We start from the raw sequence: 16,665 nt of genomic DNA, 5'->3' as shown, positions 1-16,665 counted from the left end.
GCTAAGTTTACTAACACAATTAAAAACTGTCGAGTTATGCCTATTCAGAAAATCCATATTTCATCAAAAATGAGTTCCCACGGTTCCTTCTCTTGAGATCCAATAAAACTTTTATCCAATATGTATTTTTCACAGAAGTTTACTGGATGGGGAACAAAGAGTGAAGAAATTTCTCGCTTGTCTTCGAAACCAAAGACAGGTGCCTTCCTCTCTTCATGTAAAGTTCCCCCTTGATTTTAAAATGTTGATAAATTTTCGATTCGTCTACAAATTAATTTCCACGAACGGAGATTGTTATCGAATTTCTTAAAGAAATTTCCAAGAGAGACGATTTAAAATTGACTTCGAAAATTTTTACCGAGATAAAAGCCAGACTGTAGACATTAGGATTGACATATTAACACAATAGAAGTCAAAGTCAACGAGACTCCCTAGCAGCTCAATACTCGTCTTTATCACTGGCGTATTAAGTTAAGCATTTCTATAAAAACACGATGACATTTAAGCCCCTTCGCACTATATGTGCAGTCTTTCTTGCCACTATGGGGAAACCATTCTTAACGGAATTAGTTTGATTACGCCTAAATTGTTTCCACATGGAGGTAAAAAAGAAAACAGACTTCAACACCAAAACTTGAGACATCGTTTCCACTAGAAAGAAACTTCTTTTTCTCTCTGTCAAAAACTGAAACGTTCTGGAAAATCAAGAGATGGGACCAGACAATCTGTTGTCTTAACATTTTTCTTTGATATTGACATTCGGACTAACTCAAGATTAAGGAGTTGCTTGGACTCAAAACACTGGAGATGTTTTTGCCGGAGGAGTCATCATATTTTGATTGAAGAGAGAATCATCGAATCAAAAAGTTGTGTAGGCAATATAAACAAATTGTTTGAATTCCAAACCAAAAAAACTGTTTAATGATGAAACCAGTTGTTAATGATGGAGAATCGAAAAATCATGGTTTGGTTTCACAACCTTCAACAAAAATATCCTGATCGATTCTTCTGTACTTGAGTCATTGAAACCTTCAAAATGTCCACTTACAGTAAATAGTACTGTATAACGCTGCGATACATGGTTTATTATCTCCCTACATGATCTGTATATTAAACCCTCAGCCGGGAAGCCTTTTTTTCTAGTGTTAACAACTTAAAATTCACTGATGATTGCTATCCTGTATGGCATGAAACTTTGAATTTTTGAAATTAACTTAAATCTCGTTTTCTTTACTCAGACTAGTATTGTTAACAACTTGAATTTTGAACCAATTCTCGGTTGAGCATTCGGCAACTTGATAAAAAAACAGAGCAAATCAATGTTTGTTTTATGTTATTAACAAAGGAAAGAGTTAACGAAAAAGTTACAACAAAAGGCTCCCAGACTAGGGTTTTTTATACGGACTGCTCCCTGCTAATCAAAATTTGTCCTTGAAATAACTTTAAGCCAGCGAAATTTGTCAAAATCAAACTCGACTCTAGTCTCACATTTAAGTCTTAAGTAAGAAAATCAATTTGTGAATTTTTGATATGAGAACATGACTTTTGTGGTTGGAGTATTTTGAAACGTCACTTACCTTCAAAAGAGCATCGAGATAATAAGAATTATTGATAAACGAAAGCAAGGTATAGTTAAAGAAAGAAAGTTTATAGGTTTGCGGTTGACTATAAAACCCTACATACTGTGAGAGACGTGCCTTGAAATTTTTTTTAGTATTATCATGAGAGAACACCCTTGTTCAACCCGCCCAGTTGATAACCCGCTGAAAAATATTGCCAAAAAATAGCTTAATTTTAAGCCCCCGTAAGATAACGAATAGTCTAGGTTCAAATTAATTGAAATTCTCTACCCCGATCAAAACTAGCAAATTCATGGTTTTTGTCCGGTCAATAATCGTATATCACACAAACAAACAAACAACACTTTAATAAATTCTAGGAAAACAAGATTCGCTAGTATGCTTGCTTGAAAGGGAATGTTTTTCCTTCCGCGGTGAAAATTTAGTTAAAAATTCTCACCCCAATGAGTTTATAAGATCTCAAATTCAAACACAGTGAAATTTTACTCCTCTCATAGCCACCCCGGAGGATTTCCAAACTTAGCCTAAGACAGGGGTGTTAGAGGTTAAACCGGGATGTGAGGGGGGTAAACTCGTGTTATTATGTTAGAATGGATTTAATTGTTTGGACATCATTTTCATTAGTTTGTTCATTGCTCTCACATTGCACTCGCGTATGAGACCCGGTCACTGCTGGGAAAATCAACCAAAAATTCTTCCCAGTTGAATTGAGAAATATCCGAATGAATTTTTGAATCGTCAACAATAGATTTTGTCACCTCCTTCGCTGCCTTCACTGGCCACTGAAACAGGCGGCCATTGCATTGTAGAAGAATTCTAGTGGAAATATTATCCTCCTGTGCGAGGTCAACATAGTGGACGATTAGATCTTTCATACTTGTCCGAGAGAAGTTTTACAACTATATACATACACTACCAAGCTGAAAATCAACAGAAAATTGATGGCTTCACTACAAGATGTACCGGAAAGTTGACATTCTAAACACTACTTTTACCATTTCTTTCCATTTCACTTGATCAGCCTAATTTTTCTCTTTTAACAAGAAGTAAATGTATGCACTCATGATCCACATAGAGACATAAGAAAAGATAAAAATCAATGAAAAAACAGGTAGATTAGAACTTCGAAATAGAGAGATTATTGTTGCTCCTATCACCGACGAGACGGATCAATCACGGTAAATATAAATTTTTCAACCCTTATTTCCATTTCTCTGCTTGAAGAGTCATATGTGATGTGACTGTACCTAGGATACTGTTGTTGGTTATCCGGGCCGAATAAGTAATCGGTATAAAGCCACTTAAAGTCCTAAAGGGGCTAGATGTAAATTTCTATGATTAAATCAATCCCTTTCTTGGCCCCTTTCTTTGGAAGGAGATTCAAGCCATGTATCAAGATATTGGGCAAACGTCAATCATAAATCTACTTGTTGAAAGATCCTTGATGGATATAGACGTCACTCGCTTTTGGAACAGAAATAGATCTCGTATAAAACCTCATCAATACCATATCCTCGTAACCCTCAACCCGTTCATTATCCGTTCACATATAATAAGAGGGGTCCCAAAAAACACTTCGAGATTTTCAGTTCTCTGCATGAAAGCCTTTGAAACTTCATTAGGAGTGTAGCAATATGTCTGAAATCTAGCCTGAAACATCTGTTTAACACTTCTTTGATGAAAAGTTATCTCAATATTAGTCCAAAATATTAACAGAGGAAAGAAAAATATAAATAGCACCAGATTAAAGTTTTGAAATAAAATATCTTGAAAATTAAATTAATGTATTAAATTTCAATCCATCCAATGAAATATCAATATGGCGTTGTACAAATAATATTAAACATCTTCCATCTTTCGAAATTCTTGTTCAGAATTCCTTAAAAGCCTGAAAAGTAAAAAATGCGAAACATTAAACCGATGATGTTTCGAAAAAACTCAATTCTTACAATTTCCTTTTAATGTCTCACAAATCAAACATGAAAATCCGAAACGAAAACCGCATAAGACCCAAAGAGATTTAGTCACTGTTTTGGCTATCTCAAAGCAACAAAAGAAGTGACAACGAATGAAAACATGAAACATTTTTTGTACAAACAAACTGGTTTAAATCACTTTTCACAAGTGTACATTCTAATTTAGAACTAAACGCAGACTATTAAAATGGTCGCCTATGACGCCGCAGCTAACGCTAGCATCAAACCTAGTTTTATCACATGAATAGACCATTTCCCGTCCTCTTTTCTCAAACCCTGACGCTCCCTACGTCGACTAAACGTAGAGTAATTAAAAGGCAAGTATTGGAGCAAAACATCTCCACAATCTGACGGTATTCCCACCTGTTTGAATAATCTTGACCTTAGTCTCGGAAAATTATCAAGAATTGTTGGTCGACGCTGAGTCATCTAAAAGTGGACTTTCTTTTACTCTAAATATAGAATTTTAATCGAAATCCCCAGTATAAAATGATGATACATTTTTCCTACCCTTTTCATATCCAGACTGTTCATTATATCTCACTGGTAAGAAAGTGGTCACCAGCTTTGTGAGACAGGGGTGTACTATTGCGTTTTACTATGCGGGACGAAGGGCAAGTTGTCCGCCCTTCGGGTGGTAATATTGTTGCAGACAGCTCCGTTTGAAACTTGAATATTCAAACTAATTAAGAAAATAGTATAGTGTGGTGTAACCAGTTACGAAGAGACATCCAAATAGGAGAGGAAGATACCACATTTGTTATCAAAAGTTGACAAAGAGCAGAACCATCGTACAAACACGCAGCTCTGATTAATCGCACACAAAATATCTATGAATGTGCAGATTTGAAAAAAGTCTATATGTCCTCAACGCTGATGGTATCAGCCGAGCCACTAAGTAACCTAACTTTCAACATTGCATGTCATTGACGTTTTCCCAGATCTCACAAACTGTCATAAAAACACAACATCGAAGAATAGCTTTTCTATTGTTTTCCGGCATTTTAGGCCGCAAAAAGAATTTTCTCACAACTCGAACTCGGCCGTGTTTTGGGCATTGCTAATACGCATCTTTAAATCAGAAATCAGAAAAAACTAACGAACCAATCCCGAGAAAAGCTGGTAACAGACGAACGAACGAACGGACGGACGGACGGACGGACGGACGGACGGACGAACATCAGTTAATTTAAAGGACCTCCGAGGTAGGTCCAACAATCTGTTAACTTTTCATTACATTTTAATCATATAGACCTTTTTATAACTTACGTCACGAACATTGCTTGCCTCGTATTCAAACAATTACCATGGTGATTATGTTTCTTGAGAAATTAAATGATTTTTCTATCAATAGAAAGTAGTTTTAATAAAATCCACTGGGAGTTAACCACCATGGCAATAATTTCAAAACGAGGCAAGTGATGTTCGTGACGAAATTTATAAGAAATTCTATTGTTTTATAAAATAACGATTTTAAGATCTTCCAGGATCATTTTTCTTTGTTCCCACCTAGGAAGAAAGATTTAGAAAATAGCCAACATTTATAAGACTCTCACATATTTACTGAGAAATTTCAATGTTGACTCATAAAACTCACAAAAAAGTATGGTATTCTAATTGTGTTTAAGATTTCAATTAATAGTATATTAAGAAAGATAGTCAAAAGATTCCCCATAAATGTAAACCATCGATGAGTAAACTTTCACAGATTGATCTGTATGTGTTAGAACAAACTGTTCATCTAATGAAAACTCGAGAAAAAAAACCATGATTGGCAGGCATTAGAGGACTGTAAGTGAACTCAAAGTTGTCTCGTAAAAAAGTGTAAACGTGTTTACAGTTTTGGGATATACTAGGCTAGCAACTTACGCCGATAAGCTTTTACTGGTAAACTTTTTACCAATGTATATATCGGTAAATTTCCATTGGAAAAACAATTATGGATAGAAATTTCTACGACATAAACCAACCTATTGGTAAACAATGACCGTTATCAGTAAAATCTACAAAGTCATCGGTAATCGAATGAATCGCTACATGGAAGGTCACATATCTCAAATATATCGGTCCTTTTTCAGCATTCCATTTGCCTGGACTTTTAATGATACCAAAAGTGCAATCAAATCAATAGTTTCACCAAGAAATTTGCTATTCAATTTGATCGTCCATTCTGTTTGATTGGATATGTTATAGCCCTGCAATACAACTGTCAATCATTTTTAAGAAAACTGATTGGATGATTAATGTCACGTGGCCGGTCAATATTTCCCCATAGTGACCAGTTATGAAATTGACATCATTAAAATGTCAATTTTTACGATGTAAAACAATAGAATACACTTGTTAATTACTTTTATTACTTTATTTTTACAGGGCTATAAATGGATTATTAACCTTAGAAGCCTGTCTCTCTTGCAAAATATCGACCTCGTTCGCTCGTATTGGACCTCACTTCGCTCGTTCCAATACGTCGCGAACTCGGTCGATATTTTGCCAGAGAAATGTCCTAAATGACGGTACACCAACAAGGATAAACAAGATCACAGGAGGGGAAAGTACCCCTGATATTTCTCTCATCGGAACAAAATGGAACGACAAAAGCAAATGGGAAGTTGGCACTCAGCTTGGCAACTCAGACCACCTACCCATAACAATCACAATCCACTCAAAGGTTATACACCAGTCAATATTTGGAAAATCTGCTAAATGGAAAAGAAACAGAGTAAATTGGACGAAATTTTAAATTGTAAACTTCAGAGAAGCAGTAGAAGAATCAATCAACACCTTACAAGATGAAACTAACATCACAAGACGAATTCTACGATTTAACAAAATCCTCGTAGAATCAGCCAAAGTACACGTTGGCAAGGTCAAGCCAAGAAAAACTGCAAAGATATACATGACCCCCACATTCAGAGCAGCCCTCCAAAGACGAAACAGATTAAGACGCAACGTTAAAAACCAAAGACAACAGTGGCTAAACGCGTGCAAAGAAGCACAAGAAGAGATACGGAAAGCAAAAGAGGAAAGTTGGAAGGATCTACTAGAATCGACGTTATAAGAAAACGATGATCGCAAACTGTGGAACATTGTAAATTCCCTGAAAGGATGCCCTGAAACAAACTCCCCAAACGAGACTACGAGACACAACGGTCGAACGATCTCTTCAAACAAAAAGAAAGCAAACCTGTTTATACAATATTACGCTAAAGTTAGTCGACACAAATTCACAAAGGGTGAGAGATCACTAAATAGAGACCTCAAGAAAAGACTAGAAGCACCCTCCGTTGACACAGAACACGGAAGAGACTTCACCATCGGAGAATTAAAGAAAGCAATTTCAAAAATGAAAAGAAAAGGAGCACAAGGACCGGATGAGATACCACCGACGTTCCTTAAAGAACTTGGCCCAAACGCCCAGCAAGAACTTCTAACAATCCTAAATTTGTGCCCCCATGCCCCCATATTTGGAGAATAGCAACCATCTTACCGCTTCTAAAAGCTAGCAAACCCGCAAGCGAGCTTGCCTCCTTCCGTCCCATCAGTCTAACTTCGTGCGTCTCAAAATGCTTCGAAAGGATGATAGCAGAACGCCTATACTACTACGCAGAGACAAACAACATCTTTGACAACAAACAAGCAGGATTCCGAAAAGGTAGAGGATGCGACGACCAGATTGGAAGAATAATACAAGCAATCCAAGACGGGTTCAACCAAAAACCTATGCAGAGGTCAACATTGGTTCTGCTAGACTTTTCAAAAGCGTATGATACAGTATGGAGGGAGAAATTACTACACACACTGATAGATGATGGAGTACCAATGTCAATTGTAAGATGGCTTGCTAGCTTTCTCTGCGATCTAGACAAGCAAAGGTCAAGTTCAATGGTGCCACTAGCAAGAGTCGTAAGATGAAACAAGGTGTCCCACAAGGATCAGTACTCACTGTCTCCTATACTCTTTTTGTTCTACATAAACAAACTGGCCAAAATCTTACCACGAGAAACACTCAACGCCCTATTCGCAGACGATGTGTCAATACTCGCAACCGAAAAGACAAAAGAAGAAACAGAGAGGAAAGCCCAACAAACCGTCGACGTGGTCACCAACTGTGCCCAAGAATGGAAGATCAGTCCAAACGCAACGAAAAGTGAAGCAAGCTTCTTCAGCACATGGTCACAAGAGGCTAAATGGATGCCAACCATCACAATTGACGGACAGCCCATAAAGAAAGAGAAAACACCTCAATTACTGTGGGTCATTCTTGACAGACTGCTCAACTTTGGCCCACACATCGATGCCATCATACAAAGAACGGAAAGAAAGCAAAGAATCCTCAATGCAGTGGCGAACACTGAATGGGGATGGAACAAAGAAAAGCTCATCCAAATATTCGTCGCACATGCCTCTAGCACAGCAGAGTATGCAGCCTTTGCGTGGCTGCCAAGCACTGCCAAATCTCACCTAGAAAGACTGGATAGAGTACAGAACAAACTACTTCGAGTGATCACCGGACAGTAATTGGCGACTCCAGTCGAAGCACTCCGACTGGAATGTGGAATTCCAAACCAAAACACAACCAGAGACAGGTTAATCGCTAAAGCTTCCGAAAAAGCAAAAAGACTTGATCACAACCATCCACGAAGTAATGCATCCCAAGGCTCAACTACTCATCACAGAAAACAAACAAACTGGAGAGCAAAATCTCACACACTACAACAATACCTGCCAACAGAAGTAACCAAAAGACAACCACTGAACTACTTCCCATCTCCTCCATGGATGACGGCAGCCAACCTAGAGATATTTGCTACCCTCCCAGGAACAGCAGAGAGGATGATATCTACACAAAAAAGGAAATCTTCCATAGACAAGATCAAAGAAGCGAACACTGAGATCACAATCTACACGGACGGCTCTGCATCTGAAGGTACTAGAAAAGGAGGTTCTGCGGCAGTAATCACAAGGGGTGACCCCGAGAACCCAGAGACGATCCATGTCATCCAACGCAAAGGATCAGATTTTACCTGCTCGTACGAAGAAGAGCTGGACGCAATGCAAACAACCGCAAATTGGATCTCCTTAAACTGCGACCCAGAAATCAGCATCATGGTCTGCACGGACAGTCAGTCATTATGCCTAGCCTTATTAAGCTACAACGTCGAAACAGCAACAATAAGGGAAGCGCTACACAACAGGCTAGGAAGAACGATCATCCAATGGAACCCGGGCCACTCAGACGTCCCAGGAAACGAACTTGCTGACCAAGCAGCCAAAGAAGCGACCAAATTAGAGGCAGACCCCAGACCAATATCGTACAGAAGTGTCTGCACAATGATAAGAAGCAGAATCAAACACCCGACAAACCACCAACAATTAAAGAAGGTCTACAATCATTTCTCGAAACAACGTGAACAAGAGGTTAAAACCAGAGCGGATCAAGTCCTACTAGCACAACTGAGAAGCGGAAAACACAAGGTCTTCCGCAGCTACCAACATATGATAGATGAGAGCATTGACCCTACATATGCACCAACTGTGACAGCGGAGAAATACTCAACCTCGAACACTGGCTCCTCCGCTGCCCAGATGCATCAGAAGCAAAACATGAAATTTTTGATGAACAAGAACTTGAGGTGGGCCTGGGACTTCTCACAAAGTGCCCTGAGAAGTCGATTGCCCTGGCGAAGAGGACTCTCTTCGGGGTTCAGCAATGACCCAGTATTCACACACACACACACACACACACACACACACACACACACACAACAACTAGAAGTCACCAGAGTCATCCTTGAACAAAGTAGGCCTTTTTGAGTAGAAAAAGTAGCCTCATGTCAAGGATGATGGAGGAACATCCCTGCGAAGGAAATTAAAATCCTACGGAGAAAGTTTTACTGTTGTATTGTTCTACAAATTGCACGTGATTTTGAAACCCCGTTCTTAGACTAGTAAACTAGTCGTTGAAAACAGACCCATATACAAAAAATTCAAGCTCCAAAAAAAAAAGAATCGAAGAGGTGAGGTTGCGTGTCTTTTCTGAATTTCAACGACTAGAAGCTTCTTCCCTCAAAAAACGTTGTTTAATTTTACAACCTTTTTTAGGTTTTTGAGAATCCATCCAACTTTTTTGACTAAATGATATTTCATAGTAACATTAAACATGGGAACATATAAACAAATGAGTATTTCCAAAAACACAATAAACAGAAAGAAAAATAAATGCAATCCCGCACGGGTCAGACATACAGAAATCTGTATGTCTCTCCTTACGATTTTAGGTGAAGAAAAAAAGGCGTCGGAAGTAGCTTCTAGTCGGTTATTTTCCTTTTCTCTCACGCGCGCTGAATATTTAATTAGGGTTTACATTATTTGATTGACAGTTTTATTATAAGGTTATAAGTAATAACCGACTAGTTTACTAGTCTACCCCGTTCTTGGTTCGAAGGCAAGAGTTACAAAATTGCGGAATTTTGCAGCTCTGCTGTTCTATGCAATTTTCCGGATTGAATGGGTGGTCAAGCTAAGTGATGAACACATACTAAATGTATGTTCGTCCGGCGCCTCATTGGATAGCCTCTCCTCAGAAGTCAACGCTCTCCCTCCGCGTGGTGTTCACCTGGTTAACGCAAATCGAGGGCTCTGGCGACAGGGCGAGTATTCGGCGCCCTGTATAAATAACTAACCGTTTACTTGCTGGCTTCGGTTGTACTGTGAGGTTAGACTGAAGTGAGAGTCTGCTGATTTAGGATCCGGGTGGTTTATTCACAACTGGTTGACAGTTTGTGGTTTCATTATTCTCTTGATCCGATATTGTTGGGTCATCAGGTGATCATGTATTTCACTGTGTCTTCCTGTGAATTGGTATCTCTGTAAAAATACTCAGGCCCTGCAACTGTGAGTAGGTTGACGACAGGAAGGGCATCCCGGTCATAAAACTCATGCCTCAACTTTTCTTTAAAATCCTTCCTCAGTAACTTAAGGTGTTTTCCGTGCCAATGAGTGAATGGCTATACATAGTTAGTCGCTAACGGTTGTGTATTCTGTAGCGAGTAGCGAGTAGCCTTATCTAGTGTGCCGGGCAGCTCTAGATGGACTTTATTGACCCGGGCGTATTACACATGGCCCTGGCAGCCAATTATGAAAACTAAACTATTTACAAATATTCATGCTGGTTCCTTGAATGTTGGAACCATGAGGGGAAGATCTGGTGAAATTGTGGAGACATTTTCAAGTCGCAAAATATCAGTCAGTCTGTGTGATTAAAGAATCTCGCTGGAAAGGTCATTCAGCCAAAGTAATCAGTGGTAAAAACAGCAAATATAAATTCTTCTGGTGTGGTGATGATACTGGTTATGGTGGTGTTGGCATCCTTCTTGAGGAAGCACTTATCGAAAATGTTATATCAGTCGAACGTATAAACAGTAGGATCATGTATATACGTATCATGGTAGACCATCATCCGTTTCTTCAGTGTCTATGCACCTCAAACCGGTCTTCCTGAATCTGAGAAAGACAAATTCTATAATGATCTCTTGGCTCAAACAGCCATAATTCCAGCTGAGGAATTTTCAATAGTATGTGGTAATCTCAATGGTCATGTTGGCAAAGATACAGCTGGCTTCGACAATGTTCATAGTTGAAATGGTTATGGTGTTAGAAATGGTGACGGTGTTAGGCTTCTAGACTTCTGTTTAGCTGCTAATCTATCTATCACAAACACTTTCTTTTCCAAACCAGACAGTAAATTGATCACTTACCAATCTGGACCATCTGTAACTCAAATCGATTTTATTCTTATCCCTCGTAACCACCTTCAATTAGTTCGTAATGTCACTGTTATAAATGGGGAAGAATGTACACCCCAACACAAATTGATTACTGGTGACATTGTGCTAAATGCAGACAGGGTTATCCATAAGACCTTCCCCAGACGTAGACGTGTCTGAAAACTGAAAGACCCTGCTTTCTATGAAGTCTTTCGTGAAAGTGTTGAATTGCAAAACGTTGTCATTGCCAATGATAATGATGAGTCTTGGAAAATCTTGAGGTCTTCCATTCTCGAGTCATTTGATACCACCTGTGGTTGGTCTAAACCGCAACAGAAGCGTAAAGAAACTTGGTGGTGGAATGAAACCGTCGATTTTGTGGTGAAGGAAAAGCGCAGACTTTGGAATGTTGGAAACAAGGTTGGCAGAAAGAGCCCTACTTGGCTGCCAAACGTAGAGCGAAGTCTGAGGTTTATATTGCTAAGAAAAATGCTTCTGATGAAAAATTTCGTAATCTTCATGACAAGGATAAGCTGAATCATGTTTTCCAGCTTCCCAGAAAGTTGAAATCTGAAAATCAGGACATTGTTGGCGAGAAATGTATAAAGAATAAAGAAGGTAACATTGTGTATGATGATAAGTCGAAATTAGATGTTTGAAAGCAACATTACGAGGGACTTTTGAGTTCGGAGTTTGATTGGGACGAATCTGTTTTCTCTCATACAGAGCCCATCATAGGTCTTCCTTTAGAGATTATGCAGGAAATGGTACTGTCAGCTATAAAGAAGATGCAGTCTGGCAAATCTGCGGGCCCTAGTGGTATTGTTCCGGAAATGCTCAAGATCTCCTGTGACAGTGTTGTTCCAAAACTAACATCACTTATAAATATGATCACTCGTGAAGATAAAGTTCCTGTAGAATGGAATGAATCTTCCATCATCAGTCTGTACAAAGGTAAAGATGACTCACTAGAGTGTGGCAACTATCGTGGTCTTAAGTTGCTTGAAGTTTTACTTAAAGTTCTTGAACGTATTCTCGAAACTCATATCAGGGAGCAAATCTCAATCGATGAGATGCAATTCGGCTTCATGCCTGGTCGTGGTACGACTGATGCTATTTTTATTCTTCGACAGCTACAAGAAAAATATCTAGGCAAAAGAAAATATATTTTCTTTGCCTTCGTAGATTTGGAAAAGGCCTTTGATCGCATACCCAGGAAAGTTTTTTATGGTGGGCTATGCATAGCCTTGGTTCCCTGGATGGATTGTACAAACTGTTCAAGCGATGTACGATGGTCCAAGATGGTTTGTCGTATTGAAGATTCACTTACAAAAAAAACAAATTTTGGCTATTGTCAGTGCTTCAGTTTGAGGTATTCTTAGAGTGTCATTGGGACCGAAAGAAGCTATCAAAACCTGAAGTACATCCGGGGAATTTTTATCTGACTAGTTTCGAAAGTAATTTACCTAAGATTTTAATGCAATTTATATCGAATAAGCTTTTAAATACTTGTTAATAGACCGCGGGCGTATAAAGGTTTATTACGAGACTATTCGATTTCATACTCTAATTTTCATGGCTCGGTGCCAATCTCCATACACTATTTAAGGTTTATATATATAGTATAACCCTAGTGATCTTAATCAAAACATGGAAGGGAAACCACCTATTTTGCAAAGGGTATTCTCAACTAAACGCGTTTAAATGCGGATTTGGGTATAGTGTGTATCACAAAGAAAGTCTTACTAAATTTGGAAATTTTGTACTCCATCCTTGCTGAAAATAGTTGCACTAATTCCAAATTTGTAGTGAACTTTGAACACGGTAAACAGCCCCATTGTAGAGAAGGAAGTATAAAATTGGCCTGGAAATCTTATAAAAGAGCAAAATGATTCGATAAACTCAAACAAACTCAAGGACCAGGTAACAAAGCACAGGAGCAAGGAAGGAAGAAGTAAGAAAGTCAAAGCAGAATAAAACACTTTCCATCACAACAACGATGGGTGAAAGTGAAAAGAAACCAACAGAAGATGTAGAGATGAAAAAACCTCAAGGGAAATTGAAAGGATTTCTAAATAACCCTTGGATCTATTGGTCATTGATTATTTTGCTGCTTGGAGGAATTGCTGCACTGACAGCTCTTGTAGTGGTCCGTGACAATGAGAACCAAGGAATCAAACAAGTCCTGGTGCCAACCGAAAAACAGAGCAGTAAGGAGACAACAAAGAAAGATGACAGCGACATAGAAGTGGATTTCGAATCATTGAATGGGACACATTTCGGACGAATGAAGGCTGCCCATAATGGTAGCGAAGCAGTGATCACATACAAGTTGTTATGTCAACACAATGAAACACATTATCATTCTATTATGGACTGCAGAATGACCCAGTTAGGTTGTGCAGAGATTAAAAAGGTAAAAGATATATTTCTTCTATATGAAAATTCTAATGGGATGGTAAAACAGTACACGGTAACACGCGGCGGTAATAACCCTTTATCCTTTCTTTTAAGTGCTGACCAGACCATAGCTCACATGGTGAGAAAATCAATATTTGAAGATAAAGCCTTTCTTACAGCCCCGGTGGGAATTCTTTCCTACATTTGGGGATGAAACGCTCTATCGAAATCCTAAATGGGGATATAGATTCTACTTTTCTTAAGACAAAAAATCTAATGGGGATGGTTTTGGAGTGCAATATTCTGCCTTGAAGTTCAAATGGGAATGAAATGAAAGTAAATTTCCCAGTGGAACTGAACATGTAGGCTAATTTTCCCACCAGAAAATGATGCTATAATTTTGGTCAGAATGTGTTGGCATTTCTGGGTATTTTAGCGTTTTGCCGAATTTAAAGTTCAGAATGACATTTTCAGGATTTAGGATCCTTAAGATCGTAAGTCTTCAGTCTCAGATTTAAACTTAGAGTTAAAACTCAACTTTCCAAGTTAAGTTAAGACACTTAAAATCTACTTGCAGTTTCTAAACTTTTGCTGGGAAATTCCCCTTGTACCAAATATTGTGACAATAGTTGTAGCTAGACATCCTTGTAAAACAAACCGCTGGAACCACAGCCCCACTGGAAAATTTGGCAAAAATTTCGTCCCCAGTGGGAAAAAGCCCTAGTATTTCAGCCCCACTAGGAAATTGACTCTCATTTCATTCCCATTCGAAAATCAATGTTTGAAAAAATTGCACTACTCCAAGACCATCCCCACTGGATTCTTTAACCTTGGAACAATTTCTCTCCCCATCTGGATTTCAATAGGAATTTTTAACCCCGCTGTGGGAAAAAGTTCCGCTGGGGCTGTGAGACAGGGGTGTGGCTAATCATGAAATTATCTATTCTAGATGAATGTGAGTCAAGAAGAAGGAGAAAAAGAAAAAGAAGATGATGACGAATGCTTAATGGAGAATATGACCTTCATTTTCTCGATCGATATCGACGGCAATTTCTACACCACTGAAACAGAGTTATTCGATTCAATTCGATTAGCTGTTGCTCTTTACACAAGACATCTGAAGCTTCCCAGCGGTGAGAGTGAAGGTGTGGGAAACGAGAATGTCCACAAAACCAATTCAACCTTCGCTTTTGTTTCATCACATGGCATAACTTTTGAAGTCTTGGAGCTATCCGAAGATGAATTGCGACCGCTTGTAAAACATAGACGGAAAAAGAGGGACACGATCGTTTCTGTACAGGCTTCCGGTTCTTTGGCGAAAGAAAAAGGCATCTACCGTCAGCGACGTTCTACAAATATTCCAGATTTAGGAGGAGCTTTTGAAAATGGATTGAGAAATATGTGGCAAGGTGGTCCCCACTTGAAGATCCCAAATTTAGGTGGAGATTCTGGAAGTGCATTATGGGGGATTGCCAGGTATAGATACACTCTAACAAACTTTGAACTATTGTTCACTACTTTACCAAACATTGAGTTATCTTCAAATTCTAAAACCCCCGATTCTTGCAATCTTGACTTGAAGATAGATTTTTCGCAGGACAAAAAATGTAACAAAGTGATAAAGGGACATATAAAAGTAAATGCAATTGGTCGTCTCTGTATCTGGTTCTTTTGCTTTGCGAGCGTTAGGAAAGCCGATTATGTGTCATTTGACTTTACACCTGTGATCGAGATCGGCTTAAAGCTCAAACTTTCCGTTGGAAATAAATTGGATTATGTGTACGAACTTAAAAGATCACATTCAGGCAAGAGTGTCGATCTAGGTCGTTTAGATGTCAATGTCTTGCTAATTGGTTTTCTGGCTAATAAACATATCGAAAGATGGATTCTCAAGGAACTTTACAAGCGCCTTGATACAATAGTTGAACCACAGCTAGAAAATCAGATCAAAAAGCTTTTACCTAAACCAGGTCAAATTCAAGTTTCCAGTGCAGTGATGGGTCCATTGTCAAGCTCCTTGAATCAATGTAATAACCTCAATACAATCAGCGTTCAATTATCGAAAATTGGCAATGTGCTTCAGGCTGTACCTCCACCCTTCGGCCCAAAAAAAATCGCATGTTCAGGGAATGGATTAATCCAAAGAGTTCACGATGGCTGTTTGCACGATTACGGGATGAGTCGAAACAGTGATCACTTAGAAGTGTATTGCTATAAGGGTGCAAAGCGATTCTGTCTGTCTGGCGAGTTGTGTCCTTGGAGAGGCTCTCAACCAGCTCAATGTTCAGCAATGTTTGCGCTTGCAACATGTTCCGTTGGAGGTTTGAGTAGCTCTGCCATGGCAGTGACCTGGGGCCAAACAAGATCATGCTGGAGAAGTTGCAGTGGATGGTGGATTTTTCGTCGCTGCAGCTGGAATTGCAGATGTAGCGGACCCAGATTTCGTGTCAATTGCAATACTGGTTCTGCTACTGTGAGTTATTATTGAGAATGAACTCTCCTTGAAATTTCATTATGTTATGATTCGATCTTTAAATATTTCAATCATTTTACTTCACTTAATTTGTTAGGGTTTGATGAGTTTTATTTTTTATTAATGAAGTTTGTTGAATGTTTTGAATACCTCTTCAGAAGATCGACGCAGTGTTATCGGGTTCACGAACCTAGAAAAATGAAGAGAGATTTTCAACACTTTATCAACAAGTTATCAACTATTGTAAAGTATTATTAAATGACCAAGAATGTATTAGTGGAACCTCCAACTGTTCGAATTATACGAAGACTGTTTAAAAAGGGTTTATTGACTTCAGGGAAGAAAAGAGGTATATTCGGCTATTGGAAACTCCACCGTAGTAAATTTTTGCCTTGTATTTTAAGTTTTTCTTAGGGTTGCATATGAATGCAGAAAACATTATTATTTTAAGAAAATTAAATTGTAAA

At 38.7% G+C, this 16,665-nt stretch overlaps 2 protein-coding genes across 2 annotated transcripts; both read left to right on the top strand.

Annotated features, from left to right (window-relative positions):
- Positions 1 to 7,135: 7,135 nt before the first annotated feature.
- On the top strand, positions 7,136 to 11,199 carry LOC136819232 (uncharacterized). Its single transcript, XM_067075449.1, has 4 exons — positions 7,136 to 7,211; positions 7,584 to 7,977; positions 8,236 to 9,192; positions 11,031 to 11,199. The coding sequence occupies exons 1-4, from the start codon at positions 7,136 to 7,138 to the stop codon at positions 11,197 to 11,199; spliced, it is 1,596 nt and encodes a 531-aa protein (XP_066931550.1).
- Positions 11,200 to 13,126: 1,927 nt separating this feature from the next.
- On the top strand, positions 13,127 to 16,665 carry LOC136819209 (uncharacterized). The gene is made up of 2 exons (XM_067075427.1): positions 13,127 to 13,741; positions 14,675 to 16,665. Exons 1-2 carry the CDS (start codon positions 13,325 to 13,327, stop codon positions 16,211 to 16,213), a joined length of 1,956 nt encoding a protein of 651 aa, XP_066931528.1. The 5' UTR covers positions 13,127 to 13,324; the 3' UTR covers positions 16,214 to 16,665.

Source organism: Clytia hemisphaerica, unplaced genomic scaffold (assembly GCF_902728285.1).
Source record: "Clytia hemisphaerica strain Z4C2 unplaced genomic scaffold, Clytia hemisphaerica genome assembly, whole genome shotgun sequence".
Taxonomy (NCBI): Eukaryota; Metazoa; Cnidaria; class Hydrozoa; order Leptothecata; family Clytiidae; genus Clytia; species Clytia hemisphaerica.
This window is presented reverse-complemented; position numbering and strand designations above follow the sequence as displayed.

Coding starts and splice junctions, on each gene's coding strand:
- LOC136819232 (XM_067075449.1), top strand. CDS start 7,136: ATGATAGCAGAACGCCTATACTACTACGCAGAGACAAACAACATCTTT. Junction 7,212..7,583: donor ACAAGCAGGATTCCGAAAAG/GTAGAGGATGCG, acceptor CCCTATTCGCAG/ACGATGTGTCAATACTCGCA. Junction 9,193..11,030: donor TTGATGAACAAGAACTTGAG/GTGGGCCTGGGA, acceptor CCGTTTCTTCAG/TGTCTATGCACCTCAAACCG.
- LOC136819209 (XM_067075427.1), top strand. CDS start 13,325: ATGGGTGAAAGTGAAAAGAAACCAACAGAAGATGTAGAGATGAAAAAA. Junction 13,742..14,674: donor GTTGTGCAGAGATTAAAAAG/GTAAAAGATATA, acceptor TATCTATTCTAG/ATGAATGTGAGTCAAGAAGA.